Here is an 18,063-nt window from a genome sequence, read left to right as displayed (position 1 = left end):
GGATATTAGAGAGACAAGATGGGTGAGGTAATATTTATTGGATCACTTTCTGTGGGGGAGAGACACAAGCTTTGGAGCCCTATAGAGCTCTTCTTCAGGTCTGGGAAAGGTGCATTTAGCTGTGATGCTCAAAGTAAGGTGGAACAGACTGTTTAGCCTTTAAAGTAAGTAGAACATAGTTAAGGGTCTGTTTATGCCAAGGGTTAGGCTAATTATCATATACAGTCTCTTGAAGTCACCCATCTTCAATTCTGGAAGGATGTTAAAAAAGCCTTGTTGCCACTCTAAGGACAGTGGATTAAAGACATATCTCAAGACTTGCCTAATATCAAAGGGGCACTAAAGGGGCACCCAAAAGCTAAGAGCTGTTAAACAAGGAACAAAAAAATCCTTAATTTTGAGAATAAAGAGGATTTGGTTTTGGATGTCAAAGCTATTTTTCTAGCATCTCCATATTGAGAGGTGAAATCTTTTCACGCATGTTTAAAGATTTAGAAGGCAAGGAATTCTAGTGTAAGATTGAAACCACCTGTATGCAGGCCAACCAGTTCTTATGTTAATAAATTCAAAAATACTTTGATTAATAAGGAAAGCTGCATGCAGGTAGAGGTACTTAACACTGAAATGGCTTTTCATTTGATTGTGAACTCCATGGGGCAGGGACAAAGGTTGTACATAATGTAGTCAAGTACAAGGCTGCGATTGTACTAGGACTCCTAGGCAGTATAGTAAAACAAATACCAAGGAACTAACCAGTTAGAATCAAGTTTAGTGTATCCTTTTAGATAAATAAAAGTGTGACAAGGGGAAAGGAGTATATTATACACCAACTGCTTTTATTTACTTTCAGAAACCTCACAAGATGGTAAAAAACTTTTACAACCACTTCTAATTTAGTCTTCTGTTGTTCCCAGTCAGCTCTAAACCCATTATGTGTGAAGCCCATTTATTTACCATGCATCTAAAATGATAGATACAGGCTATGAAATTCTTTATTCTATTGCAGCTTATGCAGGTGCAGCCAAATACCAAGCCTCAGGACAAGTTGTACACAAACTTTACAATGTAGAATTTGAATTTAAAATATGAAACTTAAAATCTACACAACTGGTAAAAATCAAGCACAGATACGAGGACAAACTTAAAACCCATATGAAAAGGAGTCTCGTCTTCCTTTCAAGTGCTTTATTCTGCTACAGAACAGTCAAAATGAAGATGTAAGCTTTGTGGTTAGTTTAAATTATACACTCTGTAGATACTATAGACCAATTTAAAGGTTACACATACAGCAATAGATGTCCCTCGGTTCATCTGGATTGCTTATACAATCCAGCTGGATTGCTGAAAACAAGTCAGGCAAAACTTGAAAGAAAATCCTTGTGCAACATTTTAGACAAATGTTTACTGATGGGCACACTGTACCCCAGGTCCATGATGAGTGCTTTCTTCATCAGAACTATCATTGTAGGCTTCACGTCTCTGACCACCTCCTGATCCACGAGTGTTATCAAATTCCTGAAGATCTACCTCTTCTGTATCACCAATTACAGTGGGAACTTCTGGTCTAGATGGCAGAAGATCTTCAAGTTCCTGCCAATAAAAGGAGTACAGTTAGTGGTATATCAGAAAGCATAGGTGTCAATATTTGGCACACATCTCTCCTGTGGGGGCATTCATGTTAGGTTAAGAATGTCTTACATAGTTATCATAAATGGATTAGCAATCTTAAAATTCAGCAGGTGTTTGCACCACTTTGCATTGGTTAAAATCCGTCCTTTTCACTAGTACAACTTTCTCATATAGACAAAGCCGTAAGCAGCAAGAACTGATGGGTCAGAAATCAAAACAGCAGCCACTTTCTTTCATTTGTCCTAGTAATTGCTACTATATCAAGAGAGCAGTTTTCAAGTGCTTTTATATTACACCTGCACCCCAGAACACCAACCCTCCTGTGGTTTTTCATGTAAACTAACCAACTTCAATGGAAAGTTTTAAAATCACTTGTGCATTGTAAACTACATTGAACAATTTGGCTGTACTCGAATCCAAATATAACTACTCGAAAGAAAGTGCGTGGGGCACAATACAATGAGCCCTTAAGACATCTCAAAAACACATTTTTGATCAAACTGAAGGAATACTTACTGAGAGCTTTTCCGGGCTAATCCAGTTATTTTCAGGAAACTGTACATCAAACTTTATGTAAAGATCTCCTTTTTCAAAGGGATTCCGATATTGTGGCATTCCTTCACCTCGAACTACACGAACACAACCTATAATTAAGGACAGAAAAAGATCAATCAGTTTAACGGAAACCTGTACTGTACCAGCTTTCCGTCTGACAAAGTAATATCTCTGCATTTCTATAACAGTGGCTACAAGTTGCAAGAGCATGAGAGGTTTCAGAGTAACAGCCGTGTTAGTCTGTATTCGCAAAAAGAAAAGGAGTACTTGTGGCACCTTGAGACTAACCAATTTATTTGAGCATAAGCTTTCGTAAGCTACAGCTCACTTCATCGGATGCAAGTGAGAATAATTTGATGATACAACATTTCAAATAGTACAACCACACATGTATCTAGATAAAAATTCTTATATCAAATCAAGGTTTACCTGGTTCAATTACTTTTCCAGGAGGATATTTCACCACAATCTGACGTCCATCCAGGTGTTTGAATGTGAACTGAAATCCACACAGTGCTTCAACAAGTCCTATCTTGTGTGTCATATGCAAGTCATTTCCTTCCCTCTGGAACACCTAAGAATGAGACAATCATCATCATCATCTTTATTCTAATACTTATTACTGTCAGATCTTTAATTTAATCCTGAAGTAATAAAATCCATAAACTATAAAATTTCTACTTTCGAAAGTTAGCATTCATGTAAAGATCAAACTACAGATCTACACCAGTTCTAGCTTTCCACAATTAAGCAGGTCCTAAGAGTTGCATGTTGTGCAATATGCAATAGTATATAGATGTTAATTTCTGCAACTCTAATTTGTTTCTAATGAATATGGAACCAGAGCTATAAAATGCTCTATGACTGTACAACAGACTGAGTCTTTCCCTGACCCAAAGATCTTCTAATCTAAAGACAAATGACAACACAATGGAGACCCAGTAACAAAATTATATATTTAAAGACTATTTCACTTAGCCTCAAAATGTTCATGTAGAAGCTAGCTGTTGATCATGCCACTATTTTCAGATTTAAAAAAAAAGGGGGGGGGGCAAGACAGAGTGTTGTTCAAAGTCCTCAGGACTAAGCCCAAACCAGTTGTGGATAGTTGCTTTAACTCATCTATATATTCAAGCAAGATCACAGCTGCTTGAAATTTTCTGTAATGAGGCTTTTACAGAGGTGTGAAGTGAATGAAGGATTGTTAGCCCATTGGCATGAATCCAGAAAGGTTGCTTCTTTTTCCTTTCACACCTCCATTAGAGATACCTGAAGTTGTTCACTGCTTGCTTGCTCACAATGTACAGATATTTAGTGTAACAGCATATAAAACTTGGTTCATGACTTCATCCTCAAAGTTATCCTTTCTTGCACAGCAAAAAAAGACTTGCTGGAAAGTTTTTCTCCAGCACTTGTTTTTCTCCAGCACTGTCCTTGAAAATAAAATATGGCAACAGTTTTATGCTGACATGTGTGAGAAGACAGCAGAGTTTCTTCCCAAGAGCAAGTAGTTTTTGGAACCAGGAGATATAGTCTCAGCTGGCATATCAACCATGACAATAATTTTAGTAGTTTCATTCTACCTGCAGACTCGAACACATTCAAGTAAAAGTCATTTTCTCAGCTTCTAAACCCAAATTTAAGAACCTGCCAATATCTTAGTTTCTCCCATCTTGGAAGAAGTCAAGTGATTGAGAAGCATTTTTCAGTACCACAGTTGAGCTATTCAGGCCTCAAGCTCCAAATGCAGTTTAGCTACCATGATTTTACTTAGAGTCAAGTGGCAACAGGAGACCTGTATTCACCTTTCCTCAAGCTTTTCAGTACATTTAAACTATGGTACCAAACTGATTTAATGCTTTAGTGAGCATCTCTCAAACTAGGGCCCATGGGCCCTGCTGATCAACTCCCCCTTCTCCCTCCCAGTGCCTGCTGCATGCCGGGGGAACAGCTGTTTAGCAGTGTGCAGGAGGCACTAGGAGGGAGGGAGAGGAGCAGGTGCAATCATGTCTGGGGCTGCGGCCCCGTTGATCAACTCCTTCCCCTCTCCCCAATGCCTCCTGCACACTGTGGAACAGCTGTTCCCTGACATGCAGGAGGTGCTGGGAAGGATGGGGACTCGCTCAGGGGATGGGATGGAATCATGTCTGGGGCCAAGGGTCCTACTGACCAACTCCTCCCCCTCCCTCCCCGTGCCAGGAAACGGCTGTTCAGCAGCATGCAGCAGGCGCTGGGAGGGAGGGGGAGAAACGGGGACAGGGCATGCTGGGAGGGAGGGCAGAAAGAGGTGGGGAAGAGGAGGGGCAGGGGCAGAGAGGGGGCAGGGCGTCTGGGGGTGTGTGAAAAATTTGAATCAAAATGGAGGTCCTTGGGTTGCTAAAAAGTTTGAGAACCACTGCTTTAGGTTCCTCTCAAGCTCATATAAACAAAACACAATATCACCATTTCACCACCATACTAACAATTATGCTAGCAATCTTTTGTCCATATATTCTTAAACTGCAACATGCTTATTAAAACGCAACTGAGGACTGACCTACAGAGTTACCAGTAAATATGGTCATAGCAAAAAGGAGAAAGCCACAATATGTTTTACTGTCCAAGACAATACAGCAGCAGACATAGCTAGATCAAAAGACCAAGACTGAGAAGGCCTCTGCTTCAAATCCTGGAATTTCTGACCTGTCATTAGTGCTGGCAGTACCTGACACTTGAAGTCACATTGTTTATCCTAGTTGCCTTCCTTTCCCTTCACCCAAGCACAGCCAAGAAGTTGGGAGGAGCACAAAGTTGCAACTGAACACACAGGGAAACCAGACAGACAGCTGTAGGAGAGGCTGGGTCAAGTGCTTTGGTGTTGGAGTGCTACTCCAGCATGAATCATTTAAAGATTTTTCAGATACCTGTATTACTTCAGTTTTTAATTCAAAGCTTTCCTGATGGATGACTAGAATTTGATTACTGAAATATGTATGAACTTAAATTCACAATACTGCATTGTGTTTATGGAACACCAGAAAAGGAACAGCTTGCACCACACAATTTCACACAATAGTTTTATACGCTGTTTTCACAATACTGAACCATCACTTATGTTTCTTCATCTAATACTCTGAACTTTGCCAAAAATAGTTACCACATTAAAGAATGGAAAAATTCTCCTGGACTTTACTATATACTGCAACTTTCCTTAATTAACATGTTCCAGTAATTTAGCATCGTGTACTGTGTCAGAATCAGTTTTATAGTACCTAGTTCAAATGTATGAAAACCAATATTCTCCAAGGTACATACTGTGTAGAAATATGCCAAGACAGAATAAAAATGCAACTAGCCAAATGCAGGTCTACAGTTTGGGTAGAAAAGAGGAGGGGTCCTATGATGAGTGCAATATCAGCACGACCATACTACTTATCTGGGTTAATATCTCCCAACGCATTTGTCACACTTCCTAGGTTAACAGAAGCAGACAGCACAGTTTACAGCAAGTGAAGATTGAGGGAGATTCCCCATTTTCATCTGATAGCCTTTGGAAAAACAAAAAAAACAAAAAAAACAAAAAACCCAACTCCCCCCCAAAAAATCAGCTGGCTTTATACTCAGCTTTACTTACTGCATGCCAGGGTTGAAGCAGGTGCACAACAAGGACAGGACATTCATAGTGGTAAGTCTGCCAAGGGTAACCCTGCTTCAGTTAGGAGAGTAACTTTTCATGACCATATTGAGACAGTGGGATGCTTGGTGTGCTCATCTGCATGTCTACAGACAGAACCTTCTAGCTCAGAATTATAGCAGTTACCACTAGGAACAAGCCATGTATGCTAAGTTCAGTTTCTCTCCCTCAGTTGTTCGTTTAAAGTAATCTAGGAAAGTGTATAACAGTTAAATATTTCTAAGGAAAACCCACCAACTTTACTTCACCTATCAAGTCACAAGTTACCTCATTCTCCTTTTCTTGGAGCAGGAGGACAATATCTCCCGGTTCCACTCCTGGGGCCTGATCTGCTTCTCCAGTAAATGTAATCCTCTGCCCATGTTTCATGCCTTTATCTACATGGACTTCAAGAATCTTTACTTCTTTGATCACCTTCTTCCCTTCGCATTTTTTACAACGGTCTTTTTCATTAATAACTTCACCTAGAGAAAGAAGGATTGAAAAATCTAGGAATGTTTTTCTTCCTTATTTGAGGATACAGTACCACTTATTTCACCATACATTGGGGAATGTGTCCAAGAGAACCAATCTCAAATCACTTTGGAAATTTTTTTCGTTTAGTGTTATTAGTGTGTCCCACAAGGGGAAAGCTAATAATTTAATGCTATCCTAATGAGAAGAAAGAGACCCAAAAGGCACTGAGAGGCATGAGATTATCTGCCATCCCACAAAATTATTTTGAAGAGTTAGAACTCAGATTGTAAGCCTGATGGAACAAGAACCATGACTTCCAATTCCAAACAGCATGACCATTTAAAGAAAACCTGCTAGACAAAATAAGCTTTGTCTATGGCTTTTATTGCTCTTCATGAATAAAAACGGCCCCCTCCACTCCTAAACAAAAAGTTACAAGGAGTCAGGTTCTTCCTTTCCTCATTTTGCTTGGGAAACCTATGAAAAATCTTTGAGAAACCTGAATGGTAATGGGACATAACTGAAACTAAGATTCAGTTCTCCTTTCTGGGGTGTGGAGGCTGAGTTTCAGACCATGGGGAAAGGCTCTGGCAGGAGAAAACTACACTGCTAAACATAGCAGCGTAAAAGTGGGAGGCACTGCTTGGGTGTGTAGAGAGCGGTGTAGGGTATTTACCTCTGGCAGTTCAGGTATGTAGGGCACTCTACTCACCTAAGCTGTCTCTCACCATCTACACTACTATTTATACCTGTACAGATGGTGAGAGACATCACTGTAAGTGTACACGTAACCGGGGGGTGGGGGTGAGGGTGGGAACACGGGGGAGAGGAGAGAGAAAAAGCAGCAGGTCAAGTTATAGCTTAGCGTGACACCACCATTCAGGTTCTCCTGCAAAGAGGACCTGACATTCTTAGTGTATATGTTCACTCTTAAAGCATTTTTTACACCCTGACAATCAGTAAAGAACAAACAATTGTGCTTTGCCTTTCACCTTTAACAGGAGAACTTTGCCTTCTAGAAGACTGCAGGGTGGTTATCCAAAAAATATCCAATACTTCTTAAGAGCTTTTTTGTTTTCTAGTTTATTTGGATATACTTTTAAAGGACAGATATTTAATACGGAACTGCCTTCATTATAGTAGACCAGAATAACCAGAATGTATTGGTAAAATATCCTGTACAATCCCATCGCTTCAGTTGCCGGTACAGTGCCTATTGCTTCTTCCATTTAAGTACTGCAAGCAGAAGCAATTGTTATGTTCAGATATTTAGCTACTCAGAAATTAAAGCCATACTCCTATGTGAAACAAGTGCACAGAACATTAGGATGCAGCAGGTGTGTCCAGTCCTACAGGAACTATGCATTTACATTAAATCAGGCAAAGTGACAAAGCAGCTAAAAACAGGAAACCACACTGTTTTTCAATTCTTTGGTAAAAAGTTTGACTGGTTATAGAATAAAAACAGACCACCAAAAACTAAATTTTTATTGCAGTTCAGCATTTTCAGCTATTACGTCATAAGTAATACAAGCACAAGATTTCAGACAAATTAGTGGTGTTTTGTAAATTAAGAAAGATCCAGGAAATATATGCAAGGCGGAGGATGTTTAATTCACTACCACATATGAGCCCAAATCAGCAAAAGTAATATAGAATATAACACTACTATTTCCATCTTTCAGAAAGTTGTATATGGATTTTAACACTTGCTTCTGAAAGAGAAATAAATTGATAATATTTTGGATCGCTGAGAAGAGTGGATACAAAAATAATTGATTTTTGTATCCACTTTCTCAGCGATCCAAAATATTATCAATGATTTTTGTAGCCAAAGAACTTTAAATTAAATACAGGTTTATTTTTAAAACTCTATTTAAAACTAAATTTGAGATGACATGTAAGTTTAGGCCTAAATTTACTATAATCATTTAAATAATTTAAAATAAAAAATATCAAGCAGTATGTTTGGTGCCTAGTTTGAAGGAAAGCTTGCTTTCCTCTTCCAAACTACGAATAAAACTAGGTGAAAGAGGATGAGATCTACTAGTTCTAAAATTTTGAAGGACATGACCCCAGAAACAAATCGATTCAATTATTAACTACAGATAATACTTCCTTTGTTTAATAATTTTAAATGCAAAACTGCTTCCATTAACTTTTTTGTTATATTTCCAGCACACTGAAGGTAGTTTTATTTAATAAAGCCATTTAGTGCATTTAATTGAATTCAAATTTCCATCCAGAGATTGACAAAAGATACAAGTAAAAAATTAGTCTAGTAAATAAGAAACGGATCTTTCACCATTTTCTAACATCATAAAAACTATAAATTTGAATGCAAGTTTCCTAATTGCTTCAGTGTATAGATATAGTGCATCCCCTGGTTAACAAGAAGCAGCACCCAATTTAATGGGAAGGCTATATATAGTTGCCAATCAACATATTTCAATGGTTGCAAATAAATGACAATCACCTTCTCTTTTGGAAAATAACTCAAATGAACAAATGCAAAACATTGCTCTAAAATGCTTTGATTTAAATCAATCTATCCTGATGCTAAGTTAAATTTATCCCATAAAAGTAAATGTTTTTTTACAGTGCTAGCACCAGACAGCAAGACACTGGGGCAAGCATGTCCAAATATTTCTAAGCAGTAGCACCTGCTATTCAGGTTCCAATCCTCCTCTAAGCAGACTACAAATTTTGTTCCTGTTCTGATACATGAAGAAATATCCCTGACAGACTAAAATCAAACTTCACTAATTACAAACAAAATCTAATTCAGAAATTCTCCAGATGAGATATGACAATTTACTATTGAACCTAGATTCGAACCACATTAAATATTTTTAAAAGCACAGGAAACATTTGGCCTACCTTCTCCATTGCAATCAGAGCACACAGACTGCATCTGCTGAACCATCCCAGGAGCCAGCTGTCTGATCATGATACGTACACCTCTACCTCGGCAAGCACTACACTTCTGAACAGCTCCAGACTTCCCACCCTGACTAAATTGGAAAGTGCCAGTTAGATTATAATTGAAGTTATTTTGAGACTATATGGAAAATAAATACCAACCTTCCGTTTTACAACCCCAATTGCACTGATGCAGTGTCAGTTGCAATTAGGCTAATCTATCACTGAGATACAGAGGACAGCTCTTCAAGATTTCACAAAGAGCGCCATTAATTGCATCATAAGTTAGATTTTGGTATCTTCATGCTTCAATACTTGAACCGGTTCCTAGCTTACATGTGACGAATTACTACACTTCATGCTATATACCAATTTGAATTAATAGTTTAACACATTTAAGAGTAAAAGCAGCCAAGAAGTTCTAGCACTGTTAATGAAAAATATAAAACTTACCCATTACATGAACTACAAAGGACATTCTTGCTAAGCTGTAGTTTAGTTGTCTTTCCATTATATAGATCTTCTAAAGACACTCTAGAAAATAAAGAAAATTCTCCAGTATTAGCATTCCAATAATCACTTTGGGAAAAAGTCATTTTAATAGTCTAGTTTAGGTACAAGCTATTGTCTAAGACAATTTAGGGTAAAACTAAAAATCACAGCAACTTTCAGCCTTGTCTACAAATACTTCTGAAAAAAAACAACAACCCAGACATATGTAAAAGAGACAAACAGGAAGTTTTTGAGCAAGTAAAATTCTGTACACCAACACTGTAACAAAGGCTACATTAAGATAAGCAGTTATTAAAAACAGAGAACCCAATCTTTTAGGATTTTAAGTCAAACTTTGCAGAACAGTTTCATGTCTGGTGAAATCCCATTAGAAACTATGCAACTGTAAATGTACATACTTCAAGGAAAAGCTTTAGATTAGTCAGAAGCCAGAGCTGAGGTTAGCTGTCTAGTAAAAGCCAACAGGAAACAAATTAGCCTAGTCTGAAGAATTAAGAAGGGTTTAAAGGAAATCTAAAACAAGTCTCTCAGATGGGTTAACACAAGGAAGACAATTCCTAGCAGTTCTGGAGAATAGTTATAGTTTAATATTTTCCTTAAGAATTCACACTAGGAGTTTAATTTTATCTTATTCATTTCCATTGGAAAAGTGTTTTTGTTGATATACTGTTGGTATGTTTCCATGACCACTTTAGCAGTCAGATTTGCTAACATTGAACTACAAGGTATCTAATGCACTAGAAAAAAAAACCTAAAACCATTTGGGTCTTATCAGTATAGTTAAGCTACTTAAAAGTAATTGTCTAACAACATTAGTTCAGAATTTTGCATATTTCCAGAGACTTCAGAAATCACTCAATAATAAATGCAACTCAGTTTATTTTGAACTGCAAAACTTTGCTTCTGGTGTCAGGGTTTAGAAAGAAACAACTAAAAAGAGTCATGAGAATACAAAAGCTAATTTATAGTTTGCTTGTACAGTACTAGTTGCTAGACAAAGTAGCTGGCATGCAAAAATAAATATTACACTAAGCACTTAATGCGAGGAGTGGCCTAGCCCACAGAATAGCAGAGGTGAAGGTCAGAAAGAAGCTGGTCAGCCTGCAAAAAACAGCAGTGAAAATATGGTGTAGGCTTATGAAGATGAACAGGGATTCTAAAAATCCATTTGCCATGGAAAAAAAAAAACAACACAGAATTTGCTTTTTTACAGGGAATCTTTAGTTTTTATATTTTGTAAAAAATAAAAAACACATTAACTAAATTTTACTGAAATTCCAGTGTCACTTATTCCAGTGGTGCCCAACTTTTTACACAAGAGAGCCACATAAATTTAAGCACAACCTTATGTGCACCAAACAGATTCTACACATTTAATAACATTTCAGCGGACAGTGGGAACTTTATATTTTGTGCATTTGAACAAAATTCTGAAAATACAGAATACAGAGATATTTGGTATATGTAAGAAATACAAATTGCAATTCTATAAATTTTGTTTTATTATAGTGATTGAAGGCACTCAGACTTCAAACTGATTTAAATATTGTAAATATATATCAATAAAACTGTGTTCAAATGATATATATAGTGGATAGGGAAACTAAAGTTCAGCATTTCATTTTAATCACAGAAAAACATGGATTTTTATGTTTTTTTAAATCGGAGAATTTTTTTTTTTTATCATGGAAGAAGACAAGGATACCTGAAGATGAGTAGCTGCAACTGATTTGCTGGCAGTAATTTCTGCTCTGCATAATTAATGGAAAATCATAAGATATTTGCACTTGTTTTCACACTGGTCCCAGGATAAGAGTATAAATACCTAAAAAAGTAACCCCATAACACACTCGTCACTCTACTTCCCCAAAAGATTCAACTAGTGAATACTAAGTTGTTCCATATGTTCTGACCTAAGGAATGCATGACTAGTTATGTTAAGAATATAACTAGAGAAAATAATTCTTACCAACCATTTATTAACAAGCTAATGAATGGGGCTGCAGAATTTCTAATCAACAGGATCCCAACAAAACATATAGGTTGTAGGCTCCCAATGAAATGAAAGACAGTCATTTTCAATTCTAAGGGAACTAATTCTCCATGGACCAAACTTCTAGGTCCAAATAAAACATTCAGGTTAGATGGTGAATACATATCACCAGATTACTCGGAGGCTGGAAGGCTAACATGTCCCACTGAACAACTTCAGGCATATTTATGATCAAATAATTTAAGACAGTCATTTGTGCAAATCAGTCAAGAATGGGCAAGATTTAAATGTTTATAAAAAGAAGCAGAGTTTATACACTGACTATAAAGATATGGACCTTAAGACTTGAAGTTTCAACCACATGTATTATTCTTTTAAAACACTACTACCAAAGGCAACCTTTTAATGCAGGAAGATCCATTTCTTTTAACTTTTGCTGAAATCTAGAAGTAATGCTTTCAATGAATTTGAGTTGGGAACAGTAGACCTTTTGAATGAACTGAGGCCCACTAGAGCATCAATGATTATCAGACAAGGTTCACCTTCACCATATCTTTTCGGAAACTTAAGTGAGAAGAATCATAGTATTAAGATACTCACTTAAGTGGATGCATCATATCTTCTCCTCTTCTTCTACCATTGCGACTTCTACTCTGACTACCCATGAAACTGAACAATCCACCACCAAAAATGTGGGAGAAAATATCGTCCATTCCACCACTTCCACCGCTACCTTCTCGAAGACCCTGTTCTCCATATCGATCATATAACTCGCGTTTCTCAGGATTTGACAGAACTTCGTAGGCAAAACTTATTTCTTTGAACTGAAAAAGAAGTCAGGAAAAAAAGCCTGTAAGTTACTTTTACATATATAAAAACAGATTTACTTGGAAGACAGTCACAAAGGAAATGCTAGCATCTGATTTATAGCCCCACTTTATCCTTTTATGCATGAGGGAGTGTACAACCCTAAATACTCTTCCACTTCAGAACATTCTATTGCAGTCTATATTTTGACCTTTAGAACAGGTAGATTTGGCTGTGCTTGTATGCATCCAACCCTTTTCTTCTGTTTTACCATGAAGGATGAATGTGTCATCCTCTTTACATCTCTCTATTGATTTCTCCTTCACTGCCCAAGTACAAACTTCTTATCTTTACCTCCAAGGCCTTGTCAAGACTGGGATTTAAGTATGTGTGGTTACCACATTAGCTAAGTATTAATGTTACTCTTAAAGTTGTAATCTAGACAAAGTCTAAGGTCCTGTCTTGATGGACAAAATGGATGTTTTAATCATGTTAGCTTAACAACTGAAGAGCCCTCAACAGTTGTTAAAACAATAACCTGTTGTAGTCTACACAGTCAACTAACATGGCTCCAGATATGCTAGTCTTCTTAAATATTAAGAGGACTTTTCCGTCATGTTAACCCAACACATTTGAGACATCACTGAAACATCTTTTTTCTTTCTCAAGACAGGTTACTTAACTAAGCCTTGCATGTCTAATCTATTTTATCTTGAAGGTGAGCCCTGTATTCATTGTTTGCATCTCTTTCAAATACCTCCACTTCCATCTCTTATGAGTGGAGAACACTTCCATGAAAGATCTGCAAAACTGCTGCCTTACTCTTCAGTTCCCTCCTAAACATTCACCTCTCCCATGATGCCTCAAAGCACAGCCAGCTGACTCCAGTTAGGCAGGCGGTGAATGGAGGCTTTTGCTTACTATACAGCAACTCATTTTATGTTACTTTGTCCTTGGCCACATTTGTCTCATCCACTTCAGAGACTGTTTCATAAACTAGATTATTATTTCTTTGGGTCACTGTCTTTTTGTTACTGTGTACATGAACAAGTCCTAATATCGCAGGGCCCTGAATCTCTTGTTTGGTGCCCCTAGATACAATGGCAATACAAATAAATACATTTCAAGATAAAAAAAAAAAATCTTACTTTGTCTCCTGCATTTGGATTCTTATCAGGGTGGTATTCCTTGGCTAGCTTTCTGTATGCCTAATTGACAAAAAAATAAACACAAGTCATTAAGTCTGTGATGGATTCCAGGTTTCAAAATAAATCAAGTTGATTAACTGAACCTGTACTCTACAGAGAACGATACAAACATCTCCTGTAAGTGTACAAACAGCACCTACTTAAGTCAATAATCAGATACAAATATTCCAAGGTCAGAATTTAGCCATAAAGCAAAAGTCCACTAGAATAAAACAAATGAAGAGAGTCCTCTGCAATAAAACAGAAAGTACCTGATGTTTTATTTTACTGACTCAGTATTAACTACCCATTTATGGATTTGGCACATTAATGCAGTGCATAGAATAACTGAGGTACTACAAAACCTAGCATTTAACTGTTGATTTTCTGTATTCTGGTTTAGGTGTTACACTGAAACTGAACTCAACCAATTCTTTATACAGCATTCATTACTGACCTAAAACTGTAATTTCCAAATATGAATAAAGGGTGAGGATTACCATTAGCTGGAGGGTATGGATTTGCATACCCTAGTTATTAAACCATCATACTGGATGTAAATCCTGTCCTGATTTGTCATGCCCCTCAGAAGTCCATCAACAAAATGGCTGCCTCAGGTTCTCAACCCAACCAACCAACCCACCCACATAGATAGTTTCTTCATTCTCTTCCCTACATACTTCTCCAGAAAGATTTAGCGCCACTTTGAATTAAGTATATGGACAGAAGTAGTGGACTCTAATCTTTTAACGCAATTGTTCTGAAAGAGTAGCACAAGGAAGTAAAGCAGGATCTCTAAAAAGTGGTTTTCAAACTGCTTCTTTCCTTTTGAACACTTCTGGCTGTACCTGAGCAACAATATTTTGCATACAGCTTAGCATAACCTACATTCCTACTACCACTTCAGCGTTATGGAGCTGAATTTAGTTGGGGGAAGTTTTCACTACACTTGTCTCAAATCAGTTACAATAGTTACTTGTGATTTAGAGGGAAGAAACTTTACTAATATAAAGAACGAGGAGTACTTGTGGCACCTTAGAGACTTAGCAAATTTATTTGGGCATAAGCTTTCGTGGGCTAAAACCCACTTCATCAGATGCATGGTGCGTAGAGACTGTCCGGTTTGGCCAATGTACATGGCAGAGGGGCACTGCTGGCACATGATGGCATATATCACATTGGTAGATGTGCAGGTGAACGAGCCCCTGATGGTGTGGCTGATAAGGATAGGTCCTATGATGGTGTCCCTTGAATAGATATGCAGACAGAGTTGGCAACGGGGTTCTATTTTTAAAAATAGAAATTTTTAAAAAGTTAACTGCTCAGAGAGTAGAGACCTAAACTTCTCAAGAACAAGAAAAAGCAAGGTGTTGAAAAGGATTTACACATGTTTTTTCCTTTCTATAGTATAGTATTACATAAAATCTCCACGTCATTTTCAACTGACCTATTTTTCTAGAATGCTGCATTTGAACTATATTTGTATTATTTTCATTTAAACTAAAAGCTCTTGGGGTAGAGAACACATTTCCCTCTTTTGTGCAGGGATGACTAGAATGATACTTACTCCTTAGGGAATTCTGTGCCAAAAAAAATTAAAATTCTGCACCTAAAAATTATGCGCACAGTATTTTAAAATTCTGCAAAATTTATTTGTCAATAAATAAATGTGGGTTGAGCATGGCAGTGAGGAGCACAGGCCACTGGCTGCAATGAGGTGGAAAGATCACCCTGAAGACCCCCACCTCCCCCGGCACAAGGACTTGGCAGTGACGCTGCACCTGACCCTGACACAGTGCAAGGGCTGGGCCAGAAACACTCTGGCATGTAACCTCATGTGCCTCCCCATGCCTCACCTCTGTTTCGAGGGGAACAATCCCCCCGCCCGCCAAACTTCCCTGTCATTTTCTGCAGGGAAGCACTGGAATTCTGCTGGGGGAGGGGCGCTGTGGGGCATTTTCTGCAGGCACGTGGTCACACAGAATCCCCCAAGAGTAGATACTGCTTTATAACTAGAGACCCATCTTTTCACTGCATAATTACGAAATATTCTGCATTCATGCATGTAAAGAGGGGATATGAATGCTTACTGTAAAACTTAGCCAGCGTAACAAAACAGAGCCTTGATTATAACCCAAATATTCTTGAATACACTGAAAAAGTCAACTGCAAAATCCCCAGGCCATGTCAACATGGAGTATACCAGTAAAACTCACTGTGTGGACACTTTCATTCTGGTATATGTGATATAAGCAAAACCAAAAAGTCACTTTTATACTGGCATAGAAGAATGTCCAAGTAAGGGGTTATACCAGTATAGTTATCAGTTTAAAAATAAAATCATACCTTAGCTCATCCTAGTATAACATTCCTGTTTAGACAAACCTTTACTAGATCACTATGGGTATGTCTACACCTCAGCTAGGAGCAAGCCTCCTAGCCTAGCTAGACAGACTCACACTAGTGTGCTAAAGATAGTAGTGCTGACATAGCTATGTGGGCTGTTGAGCCCACCCAACCTCCTGGGTCTGAGCTCAGGTGGCTAGTCTGAGTCTCTGCTGGAACCACCACAGCCCCACTGCTATTTTTAGCATGGTTTGAGCCATTTAGTTGAATGGAATTACTCAAGTCCATAGTTATTCAGAGAAGTATTTTCAGGATCTGGGCCTATATTAGCATACTACTTCAGCCCTAGAAGATAAAAGATAGTACTTAGTACAAATTAATCAGCACTGAAGATTGTTTTGCCATCTCACCAGCATCATGATGATAAAGCTATTTTGCTTTGCTTTCACTTTTCTTTTCTGCTTTGGTGTAAGGGCTTGACACCAGATTAAAACAGTACCTAAATACATTGTCTCAGTTGCATTAGGGTAGCTTGTAAGTATGTTCTCAATATTTGGACACTCAGTTAAGTCTAAACTAATTAATGAGAGAGGATGCTCTTGGCACTGGTAGAGACAGTTGGCAACCTTACCATTAACTGCTAAAGTACTTTTTAAGCAATGTTGAATCTATATTTTGGACTATATAAGTGCTTTTATAGGTATTAAACAGTTGTGTTCCCAGGTTCTCCATTCATGTAACGAACAGGATACCCAAAACAGGCTTCTTTCTGTAGACTGATGATATTTGGCTATGATCAGCTCATAGCTTCCTTTCATCAAGACACTTCCACTTTGTTGTTTCATAATGATCAATACCCACCTCAAACAAATTTGGCTATTACATGGAGATATATAGTTCGCTTGCAATGATGGGTGGTACTGCTACTGTGATCACAGGCAGTGAATAGTAACTACTTCGCCAAGGCTCTAGTGTAGTTTTTAAATGATGGGTAGTGCCGTTCTCTGGGGGAGTGGGAAGGGGAGGAGTGGCTTGTACACTAGAACATTAAATGGAACCAATAAGTGTTTAGATGTCAGTGCTGAGTACAGGGTAATGAAGATCACAAAGCTTTAGGCTCTTTTGTTCAGCTTCTTTGTTTATTTTCCCTAGGTGCTTTCAGCCTGGCAAAGATCAGCTCTATAAGGATGGGACAGGAAGACCCGAACGGAGCCTGTGCCGTTGCTGAAGCAGGTCAGACATTGGTACTGGCTGGAACGTATTGCACTCCAGCGGGTTTTACAGCTGAAGCCTTTAATTGTGAGGGGATCGGCCAACAGAGCACCACGGAGATCCTACCTTATAGAGGAATAGGAGACGGGGGGAGTCTCCCCCTGGTGCTCGGTTACCATTCTGGGCATCAAGTGAGGAGAGAAGAGCAGGCGGCTCTAGGGCAGGGAACCCTGGCGATCCCCTCAGGTACAGCGGGGATCCCAGAACTCCTGGCTAGGATCCCCTCCTCCCACCGGCCACCTGCGCCCCAGCTCCTTCCTGCTGGATGCCTTGGCCTCCCTGCGGCCTAGTCGCCTCCCCAGCGCCGGCCTGGCGGGCAGGCCCAACCGGCTTCACCGCACGGCCTAGCCTGGAGGCCTGGACTCCAGCCGGCCTCCCGCCCAGTCTGATCCCGGCCAAGGCTCGCGACTGCCCGGCCCGGGGCCTCCCCGCTTCATCGTGACCTCCCGGCTTGGGGCCTGCCCGGCCCGGAGCCTCCCCCGCCCGGCCCGGTACCTTCTTAAGCTCGTTGTCGGTGGCCCCAGGCGGCACGCCCAGGATATCGTAGAGCTTGGTGTCGGCCACGTTCGCCATCGCGGAGGGACGGGGCGGCGCAGGCAAGACAGGCCGAGGGGCAACGGAGCCGGCAGCGAGGACGAGACCGGGACCAGAATGAGAGAGGCCGCCACGACGTCACCCACGTACGGATAACGTCATCGCGCCGCGCGACG

The 18,063-nt window shown here is 39.2% G+C and overlaps 1 protein-coding gene across 1 annotated transcript; it reads right to left on the bottom strand.

Moving 5' to 3' along the window:
- Positions 1 to 815: 815 nt before the first annotated feature.
- Positions 816 to 18,048, bottom strand: DNAJA2 (DnaJ heat shock protein family (Hsp40) member A2). The gene is made up of 9 exons (XM_084644492.1): positions 17,849 to 18,048; positions 13,697 to 13,756; positions 12,342 to 12,565; positions 9,689 to 9,769; positions 9,194 to 9,327; positions 6,125 to 6,321; positions 2,614 to 2,758; positions 2,146 to 2,273; positions 816 to 1,590 (listed from the first exon to the last, which is right to left on the bottom strand). Exons 1-9 carry the CDS (start codon positions 17,924 to 17,926, stop codon positions 1,402 to 1,404), a joined length of 1,236 nt encoding a protein of 411 aa, XP_084500618.1. The 5' UTR covers positions 17,927 to 18,048; the 3' UTR covers positions 816 to 1,401.
- Between the last annotated feature and the right edge of the window lie 15 nt (positions 18,049 to 18,063).

This window comes from Lepidochelys olivacea (assembly GCF_965140295.1).
Source record: "Lepidochelys olivacea isolate rLepOli2 genome assembly, chromosome: 12".
In the NCBI taxonomy this organism is placed as follows: Eukaryota; Metazoa; Chordata; order Testudines; family Cheloniidae; genus Lepidochelys; species Lepidochelys olivacea.
This window is presented reverse-complemented; position numbering and strand designations above follow the sequence as displayed.

Coding starts and splice junctions, on each gene's coding strand:
- DNAJA2 (XM_084644492.1), bottom strand. CDS start 17,926: ATGGCGAACGTGGCCGACACCAAGCTCTACGATATCCTGGGCGTGCCG. Junction 9,328..9,688: donor CTTTGTAGTTCATGTAATGG/GTAAGTTTTATA, acceptor TTTCCAATTTAG/TCAGGGTGGGAAGTCTGGAG. Junction 2,759..6,124: donor TCCAAGAAAAGGAGAATGAG/GTAACTTGTGAC, acceptor TCTCATTCTTAG/GTGTTCCAGAGGGAAGGAAA.